The following is a 19553-nucleotide window of genomic DNA, read 5'->3' on the forward strand; positions in this document are numbered from 1 at the left end:
GGTGTGTATATATCTCCGGTGTACAGTCGGTGTGTATATATCTCCGGTGTACAGTCGGTGTGTATATATCTCCTGTGTACAGTCGGTGTGTATATATCTCCGGTGTACAGTCGGTGTGTATATATATCTCCGGTGTACAGTCGGTGTGTATATATCTCCGGTGTACAGTCGGTGTGTGTATATATATATCTCCTGTGTACAGTCGGTGTGTGTGTTCCGGTCCATCTCTCTCCGCCGCCATGACCCCGCGCGTTCCTCACACCCTTCGTTCCGTCCTGTCAGTCACCGCACAGCTCGCGCTACTTCCCTTCGGTGCCGGGTGGCTTCTGCTGCGCATGCTCTCTCGCCCGCACATCCGCCGTCACAGTCGCTCCTCCCTCCGCGCATGCGCAGTTGCCTGTGTCAGCAGTGCGCATGCTCTGTGTGGTCGCGCCGCTCGTGCAGGTTTCCGTTCCCCGTCCCGTCATTGTCCGGTGCTGCCCGGCGCCGTCATCTGTCTCCGGAGCGGCGTGAGGCGCACCTTGCGGGGAGGCCCGGTGTGACAGCTGTGACGTCATCTGATGATCTCATCCCCACCCTGTGGCTCCGGCTATGACGTCATCACAGAGGAAGATGGCGGCGGAGGGCGGCCTGTCCGACAACAAGAACACCCTGAAGAAGACCAAGTTTGACCTGCGCATCGTGCAGTCGTTCCTGAGCCGGGCGCGGGAGGAGCGCCCGCTGCTGTCCATCCCGGTGGCGGAGCTGGACGATCTCCTGGCCACCTTCATCCGCACCCACCGCAAGCCGGACGGCTCGGAGTACGAGGCGGGGACGCTGCGCGGCATCCTGGGCAGCCTGGACCGCCACTTCGAGCGGAGCGGCTACCCGCACGCCATCTACCGCTCCAAGGAGACCAAGTTCCAGAAGACGGTGGGCGCCATGCGGGAGCGGCAGTCCTACCTGAAGACGCTGGGCCGCGGGCCGCAGCCCGGCCACCAGAGCCAGCCGCTGAGCGAGCGCGACATCGAGCGCCTCTACGCCTCCGGCGCCATCGGCCTGCACAGCCCCACCGCCCTGCTGCACATGCTCTTCTTCAACATCGGCCTCCACTTCAGCCTCCGCACCCTGGAGCAGCACGGCCTCCGCTGGGGAGACATCGCCCTGAAGTCCGACCCTCAGGGCAGGAAGTACCTGGAGCACACCAAGAAGCTGAGCGCGGGCCGCGGCCGCCTGCACCCCGGCCACACCATGCGCATGCAGATCTACGAGAGCCCCGAGCAGCCCGACCGCGACGTGGTCAAGGCCTACGAGAAGTACGCCCAGGAGCGGCCCGACAAGATGAAGGCCAGAGACTCGCCCTTCTACCTCACGCCCCAGCCTGACCATCGCCCCGGCTATGCCCGCTGGTTCAAGAACCTGCCTGTGGGCGAGGCCAGGATCAGAGGCATCATGAAGCACCTGAAGATGGCTGCCGGCTTGTCTCCCCAGCCCAAGATTGTCGGTGCGGACAGCGAGACCGTGAACGGCTGCGGGAGCAATGGCCACACCGTAAAGAAAGATGGTGCGTAACCATGGCAACTGCGAGCACCCATGCACCGGCTGACCCGGGCCCCAGGGGTCCTCTGCTCCATACAACCGGATCCAGCAGCCCGAGCGCAAGTCTCCTGACCCGATCCCACCGCCACATGGGACACATTGCGGTGTTAGGAGACGCGCGGTCCGGCCAGGGCTAGCGGCTCCTGAATACTCCCAGTCACCACTTACGTCATGTTCTGCAGTCTCAAAGGGATGGAAGAGAGCTGCTGCTAACTCTTATCTTCCCTCTATTATAGATGAGGAGCCGCCATACACCGACCCGAACCGCTGCTCCCCAGCCATCAAGGAAGAGTGGGAAGAGCCGACAGAGCTGAGTGAGCATGAGAAGAGCCTCATACCTGGGCGGGTGAGAGAACAACTGACTGTGTGCAAGAGGGACTACATCCAGTATTATACCCCAGAGCTGCACTCACTATTCTGCTGGTGCAGTCACTGTGTACATACATTACATTACTGATCCTGAGTTACATCCTGTATTATACTCCAGAGCTGCACTCACTATTCTGCTGGTGCAGTCACTGTGTACATACATTACATTACTGATCCTGAGTTACATCCTGTATTATACCCCAGAGCTGCACTCACTATTCGGCTGGTGCAGTCACTGTGTACATACATTACATTACTGATCCTGAGTTACCTCCTGTATTATACCCCAGAGCTGCACTCACTATTCTGCTGGCGCAGTCACTGTGTACATACATTACATTACTGACCCTGAGTTACATTCTGTATTATACCCCAGAGCTGCACTCACTATTCTGCTGGTCTCTCTCTCTTTTGGCCGCCGGTCTCCAGGGTGTGGTCACGTTCCATGATGTGGCAGCCTATTTCTCCGCTAAGGAATGGCTAAGACTGGAGGAATGGCAGAAGGAGTTGTACAAGAACGTGATGCGGGAGATCCACGCTGCTCTGGAGGGCATGGGTAAGATGAGGCACCGTACTATTCTGTGTGTGGGCGTCCTGACCCACAGCGTGAGGGGTGCAGCTTGGGCTCGGGCATGGTGGGGAGGTATCGGTGTCTTCACAATGGTTTCATGTAAGGATCTCCGCACAGTTAGTCTCATTGATGGATTTTTCGTATTTGCCCCATTTCCGGAGCAGAGATTTAATGATTTCCTTCTTCTCCACAGGGTATAAGATCATAAATGGAGATATCCTTCTGAAGATCAAGGACGAGGAGCAGGAGAACATGAGTCCGGAGCCCGAGCAGTGTGAGTGCGATCCTGATGTTCTCCTAGTCCAGTGCCCACACGTGGCCTTGTATGGGGAACGCTCAGCTGTAGGGTTGGAGGGTAGGAACATGTGGCCTTGTATGGAGGACGCTCTGCTGTAGGGTTGGAGGGTAGGAACATGTGGCCTTGTATGGAGGACGCTCTGCTGTAGGGTTGGAGGGTAGGAACATGTGGCCTTGTATGGGGGACGCTCAGCTGTAGGGTTGGAGGGTAGGAACTTGTGGCCTTGTATGGAGGACGCTCTGCTGTAGGGTTGGAGGGTAGGAACATGTGGCCTTGTATGGAGGACGCTCTGCTGTTGGGATGGAGGGTAGGAACATGTGACCTTGTATGGAGGACGCTCTGCTGTTGGGTTGGAGGGTAGGAACATGTGGCCTTGTATGGAGGATGCTCTGCTGTAGGGTTGGAGGGTAGGAACATGTGGCCTTGTATGGAGGACGCTCAGCTGTAGGGTTGGAAGGTAGGAACATGTGGCCTTGTATGGAGGACGCTCAGCTGTAGGGTTCAAGGGTAGGAACATGTGGCCTTGTATGGGGGACGCTCAGCTGTAGGGTTGGAGGGTAGGAACATGTGGCCTTGTATGGAGGACGCTCTGCTGTAGGGTTGGAGGGTAGGAACATGTGGCCTTGTATGGAGGACGCTCTGCTGTAGGGTTGGAGGGTAGGAACATGTGGTCTTGTATGGGGGACGCTCAGCTATAGGGCTGGAGGGTAGTAACATGTGGCCTTGTATGGGGGACGCTCTGCTGTATAGGGTTGGAGGGTAGGAACATGTGGCCTTGTATGGAGGACGCTCTGCTGTAGGGTTGGAGGGTAGGAACATGTGGCCTTGTATGGAGGACGCTCTGCTGTAGGGTTGGAGGGTAGGAACATGTGGCCTTGTATGGGGGACGCTCTGCTGTAGGGTTGGAGGGTAGGAACATGTGGCCTTGTATGGGGGACGCTCAGCTATAGGGCTGGAGGGTAGTAACATGTGGCCTTGTATGGGGGACGCTCTGCTGTATAGGGTTGGAGGGTAGGAACATGTGGCCTTGTATGGAGGACGCTCTGCTGTAGGGTTGGAGGGTAGGAACATGTGGCCTTGTATGGAGGACGCTCTGCTGTAGGGTTGGAGGGTAGGAACATGTGGCCTTGTATGGAGGACGCTCTGCTGTAGGGTTGGAGGGTAGGAACATGTGGCCTTGTATGGGGGACCCTCAGCTGTAGGGTTGAGGGTAGGAACATGTGGCCTTGTATGGAGGACGCTCTGCTGTAGGGTTGGAGGGTAGGAACATGTGGCCTTGTATGGGGGACGCTCTGCTGTAGGGTTGGAGGGTAGGAACATGTGGCCTTGTATGGGGGACCCTCAGCTGTAGGGTTGAGGGTAGGAACATGTGGCCTTGTATGGAGGACGCTCTGCTGTAGGGTTGGAGGGTAGGAACATGTGGCCTTGTATGGAGGACGCTCAGCTGTAGGGTTGGAGGGTAGGAACATGTGGCCTTGTATGGGGGACGCTCTGCTGTAGGGTTGGAGGGTAGGAACATGTGGCCTTGTATGGGGGACCCTCAGCTGTAGGGTTGAGGGTAGGAGCATGTGGCCTTGTATGGAGGACGCTCTGCTGTAGGGTTGGAGGGTAGGAACATGTGGCTTTGTATGGGGGACGCTCAGCTGTAGGGTTGAGGGTAGGAACATGTGGCCTTGTATGGGGGACGCTCAGCTGGAGGGTAGGAACATGTGGCCTTGTATGGGGGACGCTCTGCTGTATAGGGTTAGAGGGTAGGAACATGTGGCCGCTTGCTCATATGTCCACTTCTATTCTCTCCTGACAGCACAAGATTCCAGAATCGCTCCAGACATCTTATTGAGAATAAGACACGATGGCGGAACCCATGAGCATCTAGAGGAGGAGCAGGAGACATCCAGCCCTAGTGAGTCTGCTGCAATGTTCCAGTCAGCCAGATCTGCAGTCACTGTTCTGTTGTCTTCTACTTTCATCTCTATCACTGGAATAGCGCAGTGGCGGCTGTATTACTGGTGTAACTCGGGGGAGGTGGCGGCTGTATTACTGGTATAGCGCGGTGCAGGTGGCGGCTGTATTACTGGTGTAACTCGGGGGAGGTGGCGGCTGTATTACTGGTGTAACTCGGGGGAGGTGGCGGCCGTATTACTGGTGTAACTCGGGGGAGGTGGCGGCCGTATTACTGGTGTAACTCGGGGGAGGTGGCGGCCGTATTACTGGTGTAACTCGGGGGAGGTGGCGGCTGTATTACTGGTATAGCGCGGTGCAGGTGGCGGCTGTATTACTGGTGTAACTCGGGGGAGGTGGCGGCTGTATTACTGGTGTAACTCGGGGGAGGTGGCGGCTGTATTACTGGTGTAACTCGGGGGAGGTGGCGGCTGTATTACTGGTGTAACTCGGGGGAGGTGGCGGCTGTATTACTGGTGTAACTCGGGGGAGGTGGCGGCTGTATTACTGGTGTAACTCGGGGGAGGTGGCGGCTGTATTACTGGTATAGCGTGGTGCAGGTAGCGGCTGTATTACTGGTGTAACTTGAGGGAGGTGGCGGCTGTATTACTGGTGTAACTCGGGGGAGGTGGCGGCTGTATTACTGGTGTAACTCGGGTGAGGTGGCGGCTGTATTACTGGTGTAACTTGAGGGAGGTGGCGGCTGTATTACTGGTGTAACTCGGGGGAGGTGGCGGCTGTATTACTGGTGTAACTCGGGGGAGGTGGCGGCTGTTTTACTGGTGTATCGCGGTGCAGGTGGCGGATGTATTACTGGTATAGCGCTGTGCAGGTGGCGACTATATTACTGGTGTAACTCGGGGGAGGTGGCGGCTGTATTAATAATAATAATAATAAATTTTATTTTTATAGCGCCGACATATTCCGCAGCACTTTACATTTCAGAGGGGATTTGTACAGACAATAGACATTACAGCATAACAATAATCACATACAGTAGATTATAGCAAATACCAAGAGGAGTGAGGGCCCTGCTCGCAAGCTTACAGTCTATGAGGAAAGAGGTAGACACGAAAGGTGGGTGGTAACAGTTGCCCTGATTGTATGGACCAGCCATAATGTTAGGTGTGTGACAGTACGGACACAGAGGGCTAATGGATGCATAAAGCATGTGGGAGAATGATGCGGGGAACCTGGTTATGGTAAGACTTTTGGCTCTGCCACACAGGGATAGATTAGGTTAATGTGTTGAGGCGATAGGCCAGTCTGAATAAATGCGTTTTCAGGACACGCTTAAAATTGTGGGGATTGGGGACTAATCGTATTGACCTGGGAAGTGCATTCCAAAGAATTGGCGCGGCACGTGTAAAGTCTTGGAGACGGAAGTGGGAGGTTCTGACTATTGAGGATACTAACCTCAGGTCATCAGCAGAACGGAGGGCGCGGGTAGGGTGGTATACTGAAACAAGGGAGGAGATGTAGGGTGGTGCTGAGCCATGGAGGGCTCTGTGGGTGAGGGTAATAAGTTTATACTGAATTCTGGAGTGGATGGGTAGCCAGTGTAATGACTGGCACAAGGTAGAGGCATCGGTGTAACGATTGGTGAGGAATATGATCCTGGCTGCAGCATTCAAGACAGATTGGAGAGGGGAGAGTTTGGTAAGAGGGAGACCGATTAGAAGAGAGTTACAATAGACGAGAATGAATAAGAGAAACAGTAAGAGTTTTTGCAGAGTCAAAGGTAAGAAAAGGTCGAATTCTAGAAATGTTTTTGAGGTGCAGATGACAAGAGCGAGCCAGTGATCGAATGTGGGGGGCAAAGGAAAGCTCGGAATCAAGTATGACCCCAAGACAGCGGGCCTGTTGCTGGGGAGTAATAGTGGAACCACACACAGAAATGGCAATGTCGGGTATAGGTACATTAGTAGAGGGAGGAAACACCAGGAGTTCAGTCTTTGACAGGTTCAGTTTCAGATATAGTGAGGACATGATATTAGACACAGCGTTTAGACAATCGCCGGTGTTTTCTAGAAAGGCTGGCGTGATGTCAGGAGAAGAAGCGTATAATTGGGTGTCATCAGCATAGAGATGGTACTGGAAACCAAATCTACTGATTGTTTGACCAATAGGGGCAGTGTACAAGGAGAAGAGGAGGGGGCCTAGAACCGATCCTTGAGGAACCCCAACAGTAAGGGGAAGGTGAGAGGAGGAGGAACCTGCAAAAGATACAGTAAAGGAGCGGTCGGAGAGATAGGAGGAGAACCAGGAGAGAACGGTATCCTTGAGGCCAATGGAACGGAGCATAGTGAGGAGGAGCTGATGATCCACAGTGTCGAATGCTGCAGAGAGATCCAGGAGAATTAGCATGGAGTAATGACCATTTGATTTAGCTGTTAGCAGATCATTAGAGACTTTAGTGAGGGAAGTTTCAGTGGAGTGTAAAGAGCGGAAACCGGATTGGAGAGGGTCGAGAAGTATTACTGGTAGAGCACGGTGGAGGTGGCGGCTATTACTGGTGTAACTCGGGTGAGGTGGCGGCTGTATTACTGGTATAGCACAGTGGAGGTGGCGGCTGTATTATTGGTATAGCACAGTGGAGGTGGCGGCTGTATTACTGGTTTAACTCGGGGGAGGTGGCGGCTGTATTAATGATAGAGCACGGTGGAGGTGGCGGCTGAATTACTAGTATAGCGCGGTGCAGGTGGCGGCTGTATTACTGGTAGAGCGCGGTGGAGGTGGCGGCTGTATTACTGGTAGAGCGCGGTGCAGGTGGCGGCTGTATTACTGGTAGAGTGCGGTGGAGGTGGCGGCTGTATTACTGGTAGAGCCCAGTGCAGGTGGCAGCTGTATTACTGGTAGAGCCCAGTGCAGGTGACGGCTGTATTACTGGTAGAGCCCAGTGCAGGTGGCGGCTGTATTACTGGTAGAGCACGGTGGAGGTGCCAGCTGTATTACTGGTAGAGCGCGATGCAGATGGCACCTGTATTACTGGTAGAGCGCTGTGGAGGTGGCGGCTGTATTACTGGTAGAGCGCTGTGGAGGTGGCGGCTGTATTACTGGTAGAGAACGGTGGAGGTGGCGACTGTATTACTGGTAGAGCCCAGTGCAGGTGGCGGCTGTATTACTGGTAGATCCGCGGTGGAGTTGGCGGCCGTATTACTGATATAGCGCGGTGGAGGTGACTGTATTACTGGTATAGCGCGGTGCAGGTGGCGGCTGTATTACTGGTAGAGCGCGTGCGGTGGAGGTGGCGACTGTAATACTAGTAGAGCGCGGTGGATGTGGTGGCTATATTACTGGTAGAGCGCGGTGGAGATGGCCTCTGTATTACTGGTAGAGCCCGGTGCAGGTGGCGGCTGTATTACAGGTAGAGCGCGGTGGAGATGGCCTTTGTATTACTGGTAGAGCCCAGTGCAGGTGGCGGCTGTATTACAGGTAGAGTGCGGTGGAGGTGGCGGCTGTATTACTGTTATAGCGCAGTGGAGGTGGCGGCTGTATTACTGGTAGAGAGCGGTGGAGGTGGCAGCTGTATTACTGGTAGAGCGCGGTGGAGGTGGCAGCTGTATTACTGGTAGAGCGCGGTGGAGGTGGCGGCTGTATTACTGGTATAGCACGGTGCAGGTGGCGGCTGTATTACCGGTAGAGCGTGATGCAGATGACGTCTGTATTACAGGTAGAATGCGGTGGAGGTGGCAGCTGTATTACTGGTATAGCACGGTGCAGGTGGCGGCTGTATTACTGGTAGAGCCCAGTGCAGATGGCGTCTGTATTACTGGTAGAGCACGGTGGAGGTGGCGGCTGTATTAATGGTATAGCGCAGTGGAGGTGGCGGCTGTATTCCTGGTAGAGCGCAGTGGAGGTGGCAGCTGTATTACTGGTAGAGCGCGGTGGAGGTGTCGGATGTATTGCTGTAAAGCGCGGTGGAGTTGGCGGCTGTATTACTGGTAGAGCCCAGTGCAGGTGGCGGCTGTATTACTGGGAGAGCGCGGTGCCGGTGACGGCTGTATTACTGGTAGAGCGCGGTGGAGGTGGCGGCTGTATTACTGGTATAGCGTGGTGCAGGTGGCGGCTGTATTACTGGTATAGCGTGGTGCAGGTGGCGGCTGTATTACTGGTAGAGCGCGGTGGAGGTGGCGGCTGTATTACTGTTAGAGCGCGGTGCCGGTGGCGGCTGTATTATTGGTATAGCGTGGTGCAGGTGGCGGCTGTATTACTGGTATAGAGCGGTGGAGGTGGCGGCTGTATTACTGGTATAGCCGGTGGAGGTGGCGGCTGTATTACTGGTATAGCGCAGTGGAGGTGACGACTGTTTTACTGGTAGAGCGCAGTGGAGGTGGCAGCTGTATTACTGGTAGAGCGCGGTGGAGGTGTCGGATGTATTGCTGTAAAGCGCGGTGGAGGTGGCGGCTGTATTACTGGTAGAGCGCGGTGGAGGTGGCGGCTGTATTACTGGTAGAGCGCGGTGGAGGTGGCGGCTGTATTACTGGTAGAGCGCGGTGGAGGTGGCGGCTGTATTACTGGTAGAGCGCGGTGGAGGTGGCGGCTTTATTACTGGTAGAGCGCGGTGGAGGTGGCGGCTTTATTACTGGTAGAGCGCGGTGGAGGTGACGGCTGTATTACTGGTAGAGCGCGGTGGAGGTGGCGGCTGTATTACTGGTATAGCGTGGTGCAGGTGGCGGCTGTATTACTGGTAGAGCGCGGTGGAGGTGGCGGCTGTATTACTGGTAGAGCGCGGTGCCGGTGGCGGCTGTATTACTGGTATAGCGCGGTGGAGGTGGCAGCTGTATTACTGGTATAGCCGGTGGAGGTGGCGGCTATTTTACTGGTAGAGCGCGGTGGAGGTGGCGGCTGTGTTACCGGTAGAGCGCGGTTCAGGTGGCGGCTATATTACTGGTATAGCACGGTGCAGGTGACGGCTGTATTACTGGTAGATCGCGGTGGAGGTGGCGGCAGTATTACTGGTAGAGCGTGATGCAGATGGCCCCTGTATTTCTGGTGGAGCACGGTGGAGGTGGCGGCAGTATTACTGGTAGAGCGTGATGCAGATGGCCCCTGTATTACTGGTGGAGCGCAGTGGAGGTGGCGGCTGTATTACTGGTAGATCGCGGTGGAGGTGGCGGCAGTATTACTGGTAGAGCACGGTGGAGGTGGCGGCTGTATTACTGGTATAGCGCGGTGGAGGTGGCGGCTGTATTACTGGTACAGCGCGGTGCAGGTTGCGGCTGTATTACTGGTCGAGTGCGATGCAGATGGCGCCTGTATTACTGGTAGAGCGCAGTGGAGGTGGCAGCTGTATTACTGGTAGAGCGTGATGCAGATGGCCCCTGTATTACTGGTAGAGCGCGGTGGAGGTGGCGGCTGTATTACTGGTAAAGCGCGGTGGAGGTGGCGGCTGTATTACTGGTCGAGTGCGATGCAGATGGCGCCTGTATTACTGGTAGAGCGCAGTGGAGGTGGCGCCTGTATTACTGGTAGAGCGCAGTGGAGGTGGCAGCTGTATTACTGGTAGAGCGCGGTGGAGGTGGCGGCTGTATTACTGGTACAGCGAGGTGCAGGTTGCGGCTGTATTACTGGTCGAGTGCGATGCAGATGGCGCCTGTATTACTGGTAGAGCGCGGTGGAGGTGGCGGCTGTATTACTGGTAAAGCACGGTGGAGGTGGCGGCTGTATTACTGGTCGAGTGCGATGCAGATGACGCCTGTATTACTGGTAGAGCGCAGTGGAGGTGGCAGCTGTATTCCTGGTAGAGCGCGGTGGAGGTGGCAGCTGTTTTACTGGTAGAGCGCGGTGGAGGTGGCAGCTGTATTACTGGTAGAGCGCGGTGCAGGTGGCAGCTGTATTACTGGTAGAGCGCGGTGCAGGTGGCAGCTGTATTACTGGTAGAGCGCGGTGCAGGTGGCGGCTGTATTACTGGTAGAGCGCGGTGGAAGTGGCGGCTGTATTACTGGTAAAGCGCGGTGCAGGTTGCGGCCGTATTACTGGTCGAGTGTGATGCAGATGGCGCCTGTATTACTGGTAGAGCGCAGTGCAGGTGGCAGCTGTATTACTGGTAGAGCGCAGTGGAGGTGGGGGCTGTATTACTGGTAAAGCGCGGTGCAGGTTGCGGCTGTATTACTGGTCGAGTGCGATGCAGATGGCGCCTGTATTACTGGTAGAGCGCAGTGCAGGTGGCAGCTGTATTACTGGTAGAGCGCGGTGGAGGTGGGGGCTGTATTACTGGTAAAGCGCGGTGCAGGTTGCGGCTGTATTACTGGTCGAGTGCGATGCAGATGGCGCCTGTATTACTGGTAGAGCGCAGTGGAGGTGGCAGCTGTATTACTGGTAGAGCGCGGTTCAGGTGGCGGCTGTATTACTGCTGTAACTCGGTGGAGGTGGCGGCTGTATTAGGCTATGTGCACACGCTGCGGTTTTTTCCGCACGGAAACGCAGGTAAAACCGCAGGTAAAGTGACCTGCGGTTTTGCTGCGTTTTGGCCTGCGGTTTTGCCCTGCGGTTTCACACCTCTACTATGTTAAAGGTGTGAAACTGCAGCAGAATCCGCAGAAATAATTGAAATGCTGCAGAAAAAAAACCGCAGCAAAACCGCGCGGAAAAAAACGCAGCGTGAGCACTGCGGTTTTGAAAACCCATAGGCTAACATGGTAAAGTACCATGTCTGTGGAACTGCTGCGGTTCCGCAGGGCCAAAACCGCAGCGGAACCGCAGCAAAAACCGCAGCGTGTGCACATAGCCTTACTTGTAGAGCGCGGTGGAGGTGGCGGCTGTATTCCTGGTATAGCGCGGTGGAGATGGCGGCTGTATTACTGGTAGAGCGCGGTGGAGGTGGCGGCTGTATTAGGGTGGTTTCACATTTCACGTTTTTTTTCCTATACTTTACATGGGTGCGCATACACATGCTTTTGTATGCGCATGCGTATTTTTGTAGTGTTTGCTCGGGCGCACAAAATGCATCCTATTGCGTTTTTTGTGCGTCCGACTTGTCCCAAAAAAACGCATGCGCACGCAATGCGCACAAAATTCACCCAAACACCCATTATAGTCTATGGGCGCGCTGCTGTCCCCATGGTAATGTGTACGTCAGCGCAGAAAAAGCATGCGTTTTTTTTTTTAAAAATGTGCGCAAAACCGCACACAAACTCAATTGTGAAGTAGCCTTACTGATGTAACTTGGAAGAGTTGGGTGCTGTATTACTGATGTAACTTGGAGGAGTTGGCGGCTGTATTACTGGTGTAACTCGGTGGAGGTGTCGGCTGTATTACTGGTAGAGCGCGATGGAGGTAACTGCTGTATTCCTGGTAGAGTGCGGTGGAGGTGGTGGCTGTATTTCTGGTGTAACTCGGTGGAGGTGGCGGCTGTATTACTGGTACAGCCGCCACCTCCACCGCGCTCTACCAGTAATACAGCCGCCACCTCCACCGAGTTACACCAGTAATACAGCCGCCACCTCCACCGCGCTCTATTACTGGTGTAACTCGGTGGAGGTGGCGGCTGTATTACTGGTAGAGCGCGGTGCAGGTGGCGGCTGTATTACTGCTGTAACTCGGTGGATGTGGCGGCTGTATTACTGGTAGAGCGCGGTGGAGGTGGCGGCTGTATTACTGGTGTAACTCGGTGGAGGTGGCGGCTGTATTACTGGTAGAGCGCGGTGCAGGTGGCGGCTGTATTACTGGTAGAGCGCGGTGCAGGTGGCGGCTGTATTACTGCTGTATCTCGGTGGATGTGGCGGCTGTATCCCTTGTAGAGTGTGGTGGAGGTGGCTGTATTTCTGGTGTAACTCTGTGGAGGTGGCGGCTGTATTACTGGTAGAGCGCGGTGGAGGTGGCGGCTGTATTACTGGTAGAGCGCGGTGGAGGTGGCGACTGTATTAGGGTGGTTTCACACTTGCGGTTTTTTTTCCTATACTTTACATGGGTGCGCATACACATGCGTTTGTATGCGCATGCATATTTTTGTAGTGTGTGCTCTGGCGCACAAAATGCATCCTGTTGCATTTTTTGTGCGTCCAACTTGTCCCAAAAAAACGCATGCGCACGCAATGCGCACAAAATTCACCCAAACACCCATTTTAGACTATGGGTGCGCTGACGTGCCCATGGTAATGCGCACGTCAACGCAGAAAAAGCATGCGTTTTTTTTTTTTTTTAAAAACGTGCGCAAAACCGCAAAAAAACGCACACAAACTCAATTGTGAAAGTAGCCTTACTGATGTAACTTGGAGGAGTTGGCGGCTGTATTACTGGTATAGCGCGGTGGGGGTGGCGACTGTATTACTGGTATAGCGTGGTGGAGATGGCGGCTGTATTACTGGTAGAGCGCGGTGGAGGTGGTGACTATGTTACTGGTATAGCGCGGTGGGGGTGGCGACTATTACTGGAATAGCGTGGTGGAGATGGCGGCTGTATTACTGGTATAGCGCGTGGGGGTGGCGACTATTACTGGTATAGCGCGGTGGGGGTGGCGACTGTATTACTGGTATAGCGTGGTGGAGATGGCGGCTGTATTACTGGTAGAGCGCGGTGGAGGTGGTGACTATGTTACTGGTATAGCGCGGTGGGGGTGGCGACTGTATTACTGGAATAGCGTGGTGGAGATGGCGGCTGTATTACTGGTATAGCGCGTGGGGGTGGCGACTGTATTACTGATAGAGCGCGGTGGAGGTGGCGACTGTATTACTGGTAGAGCGTGGTGGAAGTGGCGACTGTATAACTGGTAGAGCGCGGTGGAGGTGGTGACTGTATTACTGGTATAGTGTGGTGGAGATGGCGGCTGTATTACTGGTATAGCGTGGTGGAGATGGCGGCTGTATTACTGGTATAGTGTGGTGGAGATGGCGGCTGTATTACTGGTATAGCGTGGTGGAGATGGCGGCTGTATTACTGGTATAGTGTGGTGGAGATGGCGGCTGTATTACTGGTATAGCGTGGTGGAGATGGCGGCTGTATTACTGGTATAGTGTGGTGGAGATGGCGGCTGTATTACTGGTATAGCGTGGTGGAGATGGCGGCTGTATTACTGGTAGAGCTCGATGGAGGTGGCTGCTGTATTACCGGTATGGCGCCGTGGAGGGGGCATCCGTCTTACCGGTATGGCGCCGTGGAGGGGGGTGGCTGTACTACCAGTGTGGCAATGTGGAGGGGGCGGCTGTACTACCGGTGTGGCGCAGTGGAGGGGGCAGCAGCATTACCAGCACAGTGGCGGATGTATCTCTGATTGACCTCTGATTCCAGGTATCCCGGGATTTGATCCTGATCTTTCCTTGTGGAACTTAAAAGAAGACATATTTTCTCCAGAGGACGGCAAAGAGCAGACGCTACATGCTGACTCAGGTGTGTAAATCTGTCCACCATTAATCGCCGTTGGTACACACCACTTCTGATCATTCACAGAAATGTCATAGCGTATTGGGTAAGATGGTCGCTACAAGGCGATCACAACGCTTAAGGCCCCTTTTACATTTAGCGATGCACCAGCGTTCGCGACAACGATTCGACCCGGTCAGGATCGCTGCTGCATCGCTGGTCGCTAGTGAGCTGCCAAACAGTCAGATCTCACTAGCGACGCAGCAGCGGTCGTTACTTACCTTTCAGACGCGGCGATCATGACGTCCTCCGCCCACGTGTCGATCGTCGGCGCCAGCAGGAAGCGCCCGACGAGAAATGGACCTGCACGATCAGCGACAGACAAGCGGGGGAGCCGGTCGGAGGTAAGTGTCACATATAGCGATATCGCCAGCAATATCGCTGCTGCGTCACAAAATCGGTGACACTTTAGTGATATTGCTAGCAATATCGCTATATGTAAAGCCCCCTAAGGTTCTTGTCAGGTCTTCTACACCAAATTGATAACTCCTATGTGGGGTCAACGACATGTCACTTGAGTGCCCTAGATGCATTTACTGGTCGCCAAGTGCTCCGTCAGCGGCCCTCCCCCCCCCCCCCCCGTCAGCGGCCCTCCCCCCCCCTTCCTCCCCCCTGTCAGCGTCCCTTCCTCCCCCCTGTCAGCGTCCCTTCCTCCCCCCTGTCAGCGTCCCTTCCTCCCCCCTGTCAGCGTCCCTTCCTCCCCCCTGTCAGCGTCCCTTCCTCCCCCCTGTCAGCGTCCCTTCCTCCCCCCTGTCAGCGTCCCTTCCTCCCCCCTGTCAGCGTCCCTTCCTCCCCCCTGTCAGCGTCCCTTCCTCCCCCCTGTCAGCGTCCCTTCCTCCCCCCTGTCAGCGTCCCTTCCTCCCCCCTGTCAGCGTCCCTTCCTCCCCCCTGTCAGCGTCCCTTCCTCCCCCGTCAGCGTCCCTTCCTCCCCCGTCAGCGTCCCTTCCTCCCCCCCCCCGTCAGCGTCCCTTCCTCCCCCCCCCGTCAGCGTCCCTTCCTCCCCCCCCCGTCAGCGTCCCTTCCTCCCCCCCCGTCAGCGTCCCTTCCTCCCCCCCCCGTCAGCGTCCCTTCCTCCCCCCCCCGTCAGCGTCCCTTCCTCCCCCCCCGTCAGCGTCCCTTCCTCCCCCCCCCCGTCAGCGTCCCTTCCTCCCCCCCCCCGTCAGCGTCCCTTCCTCCCCCCCCCCGTCAGCGTCCCTTCCTCCCCCCCCCCGTCAGCGTCCCTTCCTCCCCCCCCGTCAGCGTCCCTTCCTCCCCCCCGTCAGCGTCCCTTCCTCCCCCCCGTCAGCGTCCCTTCCTCCCCCCCGTCAGCGTCCCTTCCTCCCCCCCCGTCAGCGTCCCTTCCTCCCCCCCCCGTCAGCGTCCCTTCCTCCCCCCCGTCAGCGTCCCTTCCTCCCCCCCCGTCAGCGTCCCTTCCTCCCCCCCCCGTCAGCGTCCCTTCCTCCCCCCCCGTCAGCGTCCCTTCCTCCCCCCCCGTCAGCGTCCCTTCCTCCCCCCCCGTCAGCGTCCCTTCCTCCCCCCCCGTCAGCGTCCCTTCCTCCCCCCCGTCAGCGTCCCTTCCTCCCCCCCGTCAGCGTCCCTTCCTCCCCCCCGTCAGCGTCCCTTCCTCCCCCCCCCGTCAGCGCCCCCCCCCCCCCCCGTCAGCGGCCCTTCGTCCGTCAGCGGACCTCCCCCCCCCCCCCCCCCCGTCAGCGGCCCTTCGTCCGTCAGCGGCCCTTCGTCCGTCAGCGGCCCTTCGTCCGTCAGCGGCCCTTCGTCCGTCAGCGGCCCTTCGTCCGTCAGCGGCCCTTCCCCCCACTGGGCAGGCTCCATGTGAGCAGATATTCCATCACATGAGTCACTTTCTCATACTGTGTCCATGGTGTCCTCCGCATCAGACTTGTACTGATGGTCTTGTTCTTCCACAGATGCAGACATCATCTCTTTGTCGCAGCCAACCTTCGCCTGTAACCGAGAGCCACTGCCGGGTATCTCCACCCTCTGCGTAACCACTCGACCTCGTCCTGGCAAGAGAAAGAGGCGTCCCCCTCAGAGACGGAGTTATGAGCAAACCGCAGACTCTGAAGACGATCACTTGAATGAAGACGATCACAAGCAGCAGCATCTGCTGCCGGGTCGTAACCTTTCCCCCAAAGAGCGCGGTGACTGGATGCCCTGCGAGAAGATCCTGCAGTGCGACCTGTGCGAGCGCACCTTTAGTAAGCGCAGCAACGTGCTAGAGACGCACCAGTCCTGCCCTCAGTGCGGGGGCACGCTAAGCCCGCTGCACGGCACCAACAGCTTCCTTCAGACTACCACCACCCACCCGGTTGCTGACACTAACCCCAGCTTCTCCTGCCGGCTGCAGGGCCCGGTGGGGTGAGATTCCCCTCTATCGTCTACACTGGATCATAATTTATTACGAGGAGTGTGCAGTCTTCATTTTTGTAGAGACGTTCTTCCCGCCGGCGATCCACCCTTCATGTCGCCTAGCGCTATGAACGCAGGTAGGCGCGAGGCAAGGACAGTGTGAGTGCCACAGCCGTGCCTTATTGTAAGATCCCAGTCTTCCTTTTATAGCCTGGATATGTCGGCATCACCCCTAGCGGCTGCCTTGGGACTGGGATTGGTCTGTTGTTTTTAGAGGGTGATGTTTTTGCTCCTCTACCACCACCCTGAGCCGTGCTGGACACAGCTCGAAGACTGGGACAGACTTGGGCATCTTTTTTGTGGGACGGCGTCACGATTATTGGAAGCGTCAGACAGTATTATGTGTGGGGCCGTCGACACCGTTTTATCGTTTGGTTTTAACTTTTATGTGTTTAAATGTTTGTTTTTACCTTAGTTATAAATGTGGAGGCGGAGCTAAGGATGGGGCGGAAATGTGGAGGTGGAGCTAAGGATGGGCCGGGGCGATGGATCCCCTCAACCAGTAACGGGCTGATCATGGCTGTGGCTGTCCATTACTTCCATTATATAAATAGAGGTTCTTATATCTGTACCCTAAGAAATGAAGACATTGGCCACTGCATAACATGGCTCCTGACCCCCTCTTACCACTGGCCAGAATTATGGGGGGACCGTTTCACTTGGTGGATAGAATTAAGATCTATGCTGCAGCATCCAGTATCATTGGTTATGCTCCCATCTCTCTGTAGCAAAACCCAGTTATTCCATTACACACGTGGTGATAATTGTTGGTACCCCTCCCTCGTTTAATGGCAGAAAACCCCACAATGGTGACAGAAATAACTTGAATCTGCCAAGAATAATAATCAAAAATCAATGAACAAATGACAGACATTGCTTCTCAGCCATGCTTCCACAGAATTTTTTTTTTTAAATAAAACTCCTGAAATTGGCCTGGACAGAAATGATGGCTCCTTAACTTAATATTTTGCTGCACAACCTTTTGAGGCAATCACTGCAATCACACGATTCCTGTACCTGTCAGTGAGACTTCTGCTCCTCTCGACAGGTATTTTCGCCCACTCCTCAAGAGCAAACTGCTCCAGTTGTCTCGTGTGTGAAGGTTGCCTTTTCCATGTTTCCGCTCTTTCCAAAGATGCTCAGTAGGATTTAGGTCAGGGCTCATAGAAGGCCACTTCAGAATAGTCCAATGTTTTCCTCTTGGCCACTCTTGGGTGTTTGTAGCTGTGTGTTTTGGGTCATTATCCTGTTGCAAGACCCTTGATCTGCGACTGAGACCAAGCTTTCTGACACTGGGCAGCACATTTCTCTCTAGAATCCCTTGATAGTCTTAAGATATCATTGTACCCTGCACAGATTCTAGACACCCTGTGCCGGATGCAGCAAAGCAGACCCAGAACATAACAGAGCCTCCTCCATGTTTCACAGTAGGGACAGTGTTCTTTTCCTGATATGCTTCATTTTTCCATCTGTGAACATAGAGCTGATGTGCCTTGCCAAAAAGTTCCATTTTTGTCTCATCTGTCCATAGGACATTCTCTCAGACGTTTTGTGGCCTGTCAACATGTAGTTTTGCAAATTCCAGTCTGGATATTTTTTATGATTTTGTTTCAACATTGGTGTCCTCCTTGGTCGTCTCCCATGAAGTCCTCTTTGGCTTACACAGTGACGGATGGTGCGATCTGACACTGCTGTTCCTTGAGCTTGAAGATCACCTTTAATCTGTTTAGACGTTTTTCTGGGCTCTTTTGTTACCATTCGTATTATCCGTCTCTTTGATTTGTCATCAATTCTCCTCCTGCAGCCACGCCCAGGGAGGTCGGCTACAGTCCCATGGAGCTTGCATTTCTGAATAATATGTCCAGCTGTAGTCACAGGAACATCAAGCTTCTTGGAGATGGTCTTATAACTTTTACCTGTAACATGTTTGTCTATAATTTTCTTTCTAATCTCCTGAGACAGCTCTTTCCTTCGCTTCCTCTGGTCCATGTTGAGTGTGATACCCACCATGTCACCAAACAGCACAGTGAGGATCTGTAGCCTCTATACAGGCCACTCACTGACTCCAGGATTGTAGACACCTGTGATGCTAATTAGTGGACACACCGTGATGTAACATGTCCCTATTGTCACATTATTGTCAGGGGTACCATCATTTCTGTCCAGGCCGATTTCGTTTTAAACTCTGTGGAAGCATGGCTGAAAAGCAATGTCTGACTTTCATTTGTTCATTTTCATAGATTTTTTATTTATTATTACTTTTGTCAGATTCATGTTATTTCTGTGAACATTGTGGGGTTTTTTTGTCATTAAACGAGGGGCACCAACAATTTTGACCACGTGTGTATATCCTACATCAGTTCCTTCATTCCAGTGCCGGACCACCGATAACAAGGATGTATGCCACATGCAGCGCTCCAGTCTCCATACCTTCTTGACATTACACCATTGGATGTAGGATGGAAAATGGAGGGTTAGGTATTGTGCAGAGGTTTCAGGTAGGTGTGGGGAAAAAAAAATTGCTACAGAGTAAGAAACTTTCAAAAATTCAAGTGTTAATAGGATTTAAATTTCTCATTTATTAATAAAGTTAATGTAACAGTATCTGGTGACCGCCCGACGCATTCATTCTCAGTATCTGGTGACCGCCCGTCGCCTCCCATCACTTTTTCTCGTCACTTGTACACAGGTTATTGAGACTCTCGGAAGGAGGTTGTGCCAAACATCTTGGAGAACTGACCCCAGATCTTCTGTCTCTTCATGTGATCCCAGACAGACTGGATGATGTGAGATCGGGGCTCTGCGTGGGCCATACCATCACTTCTAGGATCTCTTGTTCTTAATGACGTAGGCTGGATGTTTGAGGCTATTAGAAATTTGGGGCCAGACACCTCCCTGATGGATTTTCATGATGCATAAGTATTTGCATGTATTTCTCAGCATTGAAAATACTAAGAAATGGGCAATGTTGAGCATGATGGTCAGCCAAGTAAACGTAGCGCAGCAGATTCATGTTATTTCCCTTCTAAA

The 19553-nt window shown here is 54.6% G+C and overlaps 1 protein-coding gene across 1 annotated transcript; it reads left to right on the top strand.

Annotated features, from left to right (window-relative positions):
* The first annotated feature begins 266 nt into the window (after positions 1-266).
* LOC141065374 (uncharacterized) lies at positions 267-19127 on the top strand. Its single transcript, XM_073557827.1, has 7 exons — positions 267-1543; positions 1815-1924; positions 2377-2503; positions 2712-2792; positions 4621-4719; positions 13986-14084; positions 16022-19127. Exons 1-7 carry the CDS (start codon positions 592-594, stop codon positions 16474-16476), a joined length of 1923 nt encoding a protein of 640 aa, XP_073413928.1. The 5' UTR covers positions 267-591; the 3' UTR covers positions 16477-19127.
* Positions 19128-19553: the final 426 nt, after the last annotated feature.

This window comes from Dendrobates tinctorius, unplaced genomic scaffold (genome assembly GCF_039654945.1).
Source record: "Dendrobates tinctorius isolate UK_male_01 unplaced genomic scaffold, ASM3965494v1 ptg000251l, whole genome shotgun sequence".
Taxonomy (NCBI): domain Eukaryota; kingdom Metazoa; phylum Chordata; class Amphibia; order Anura; family Dendrobatidae; genus Dendrobates; species Dendrobates tinctorius.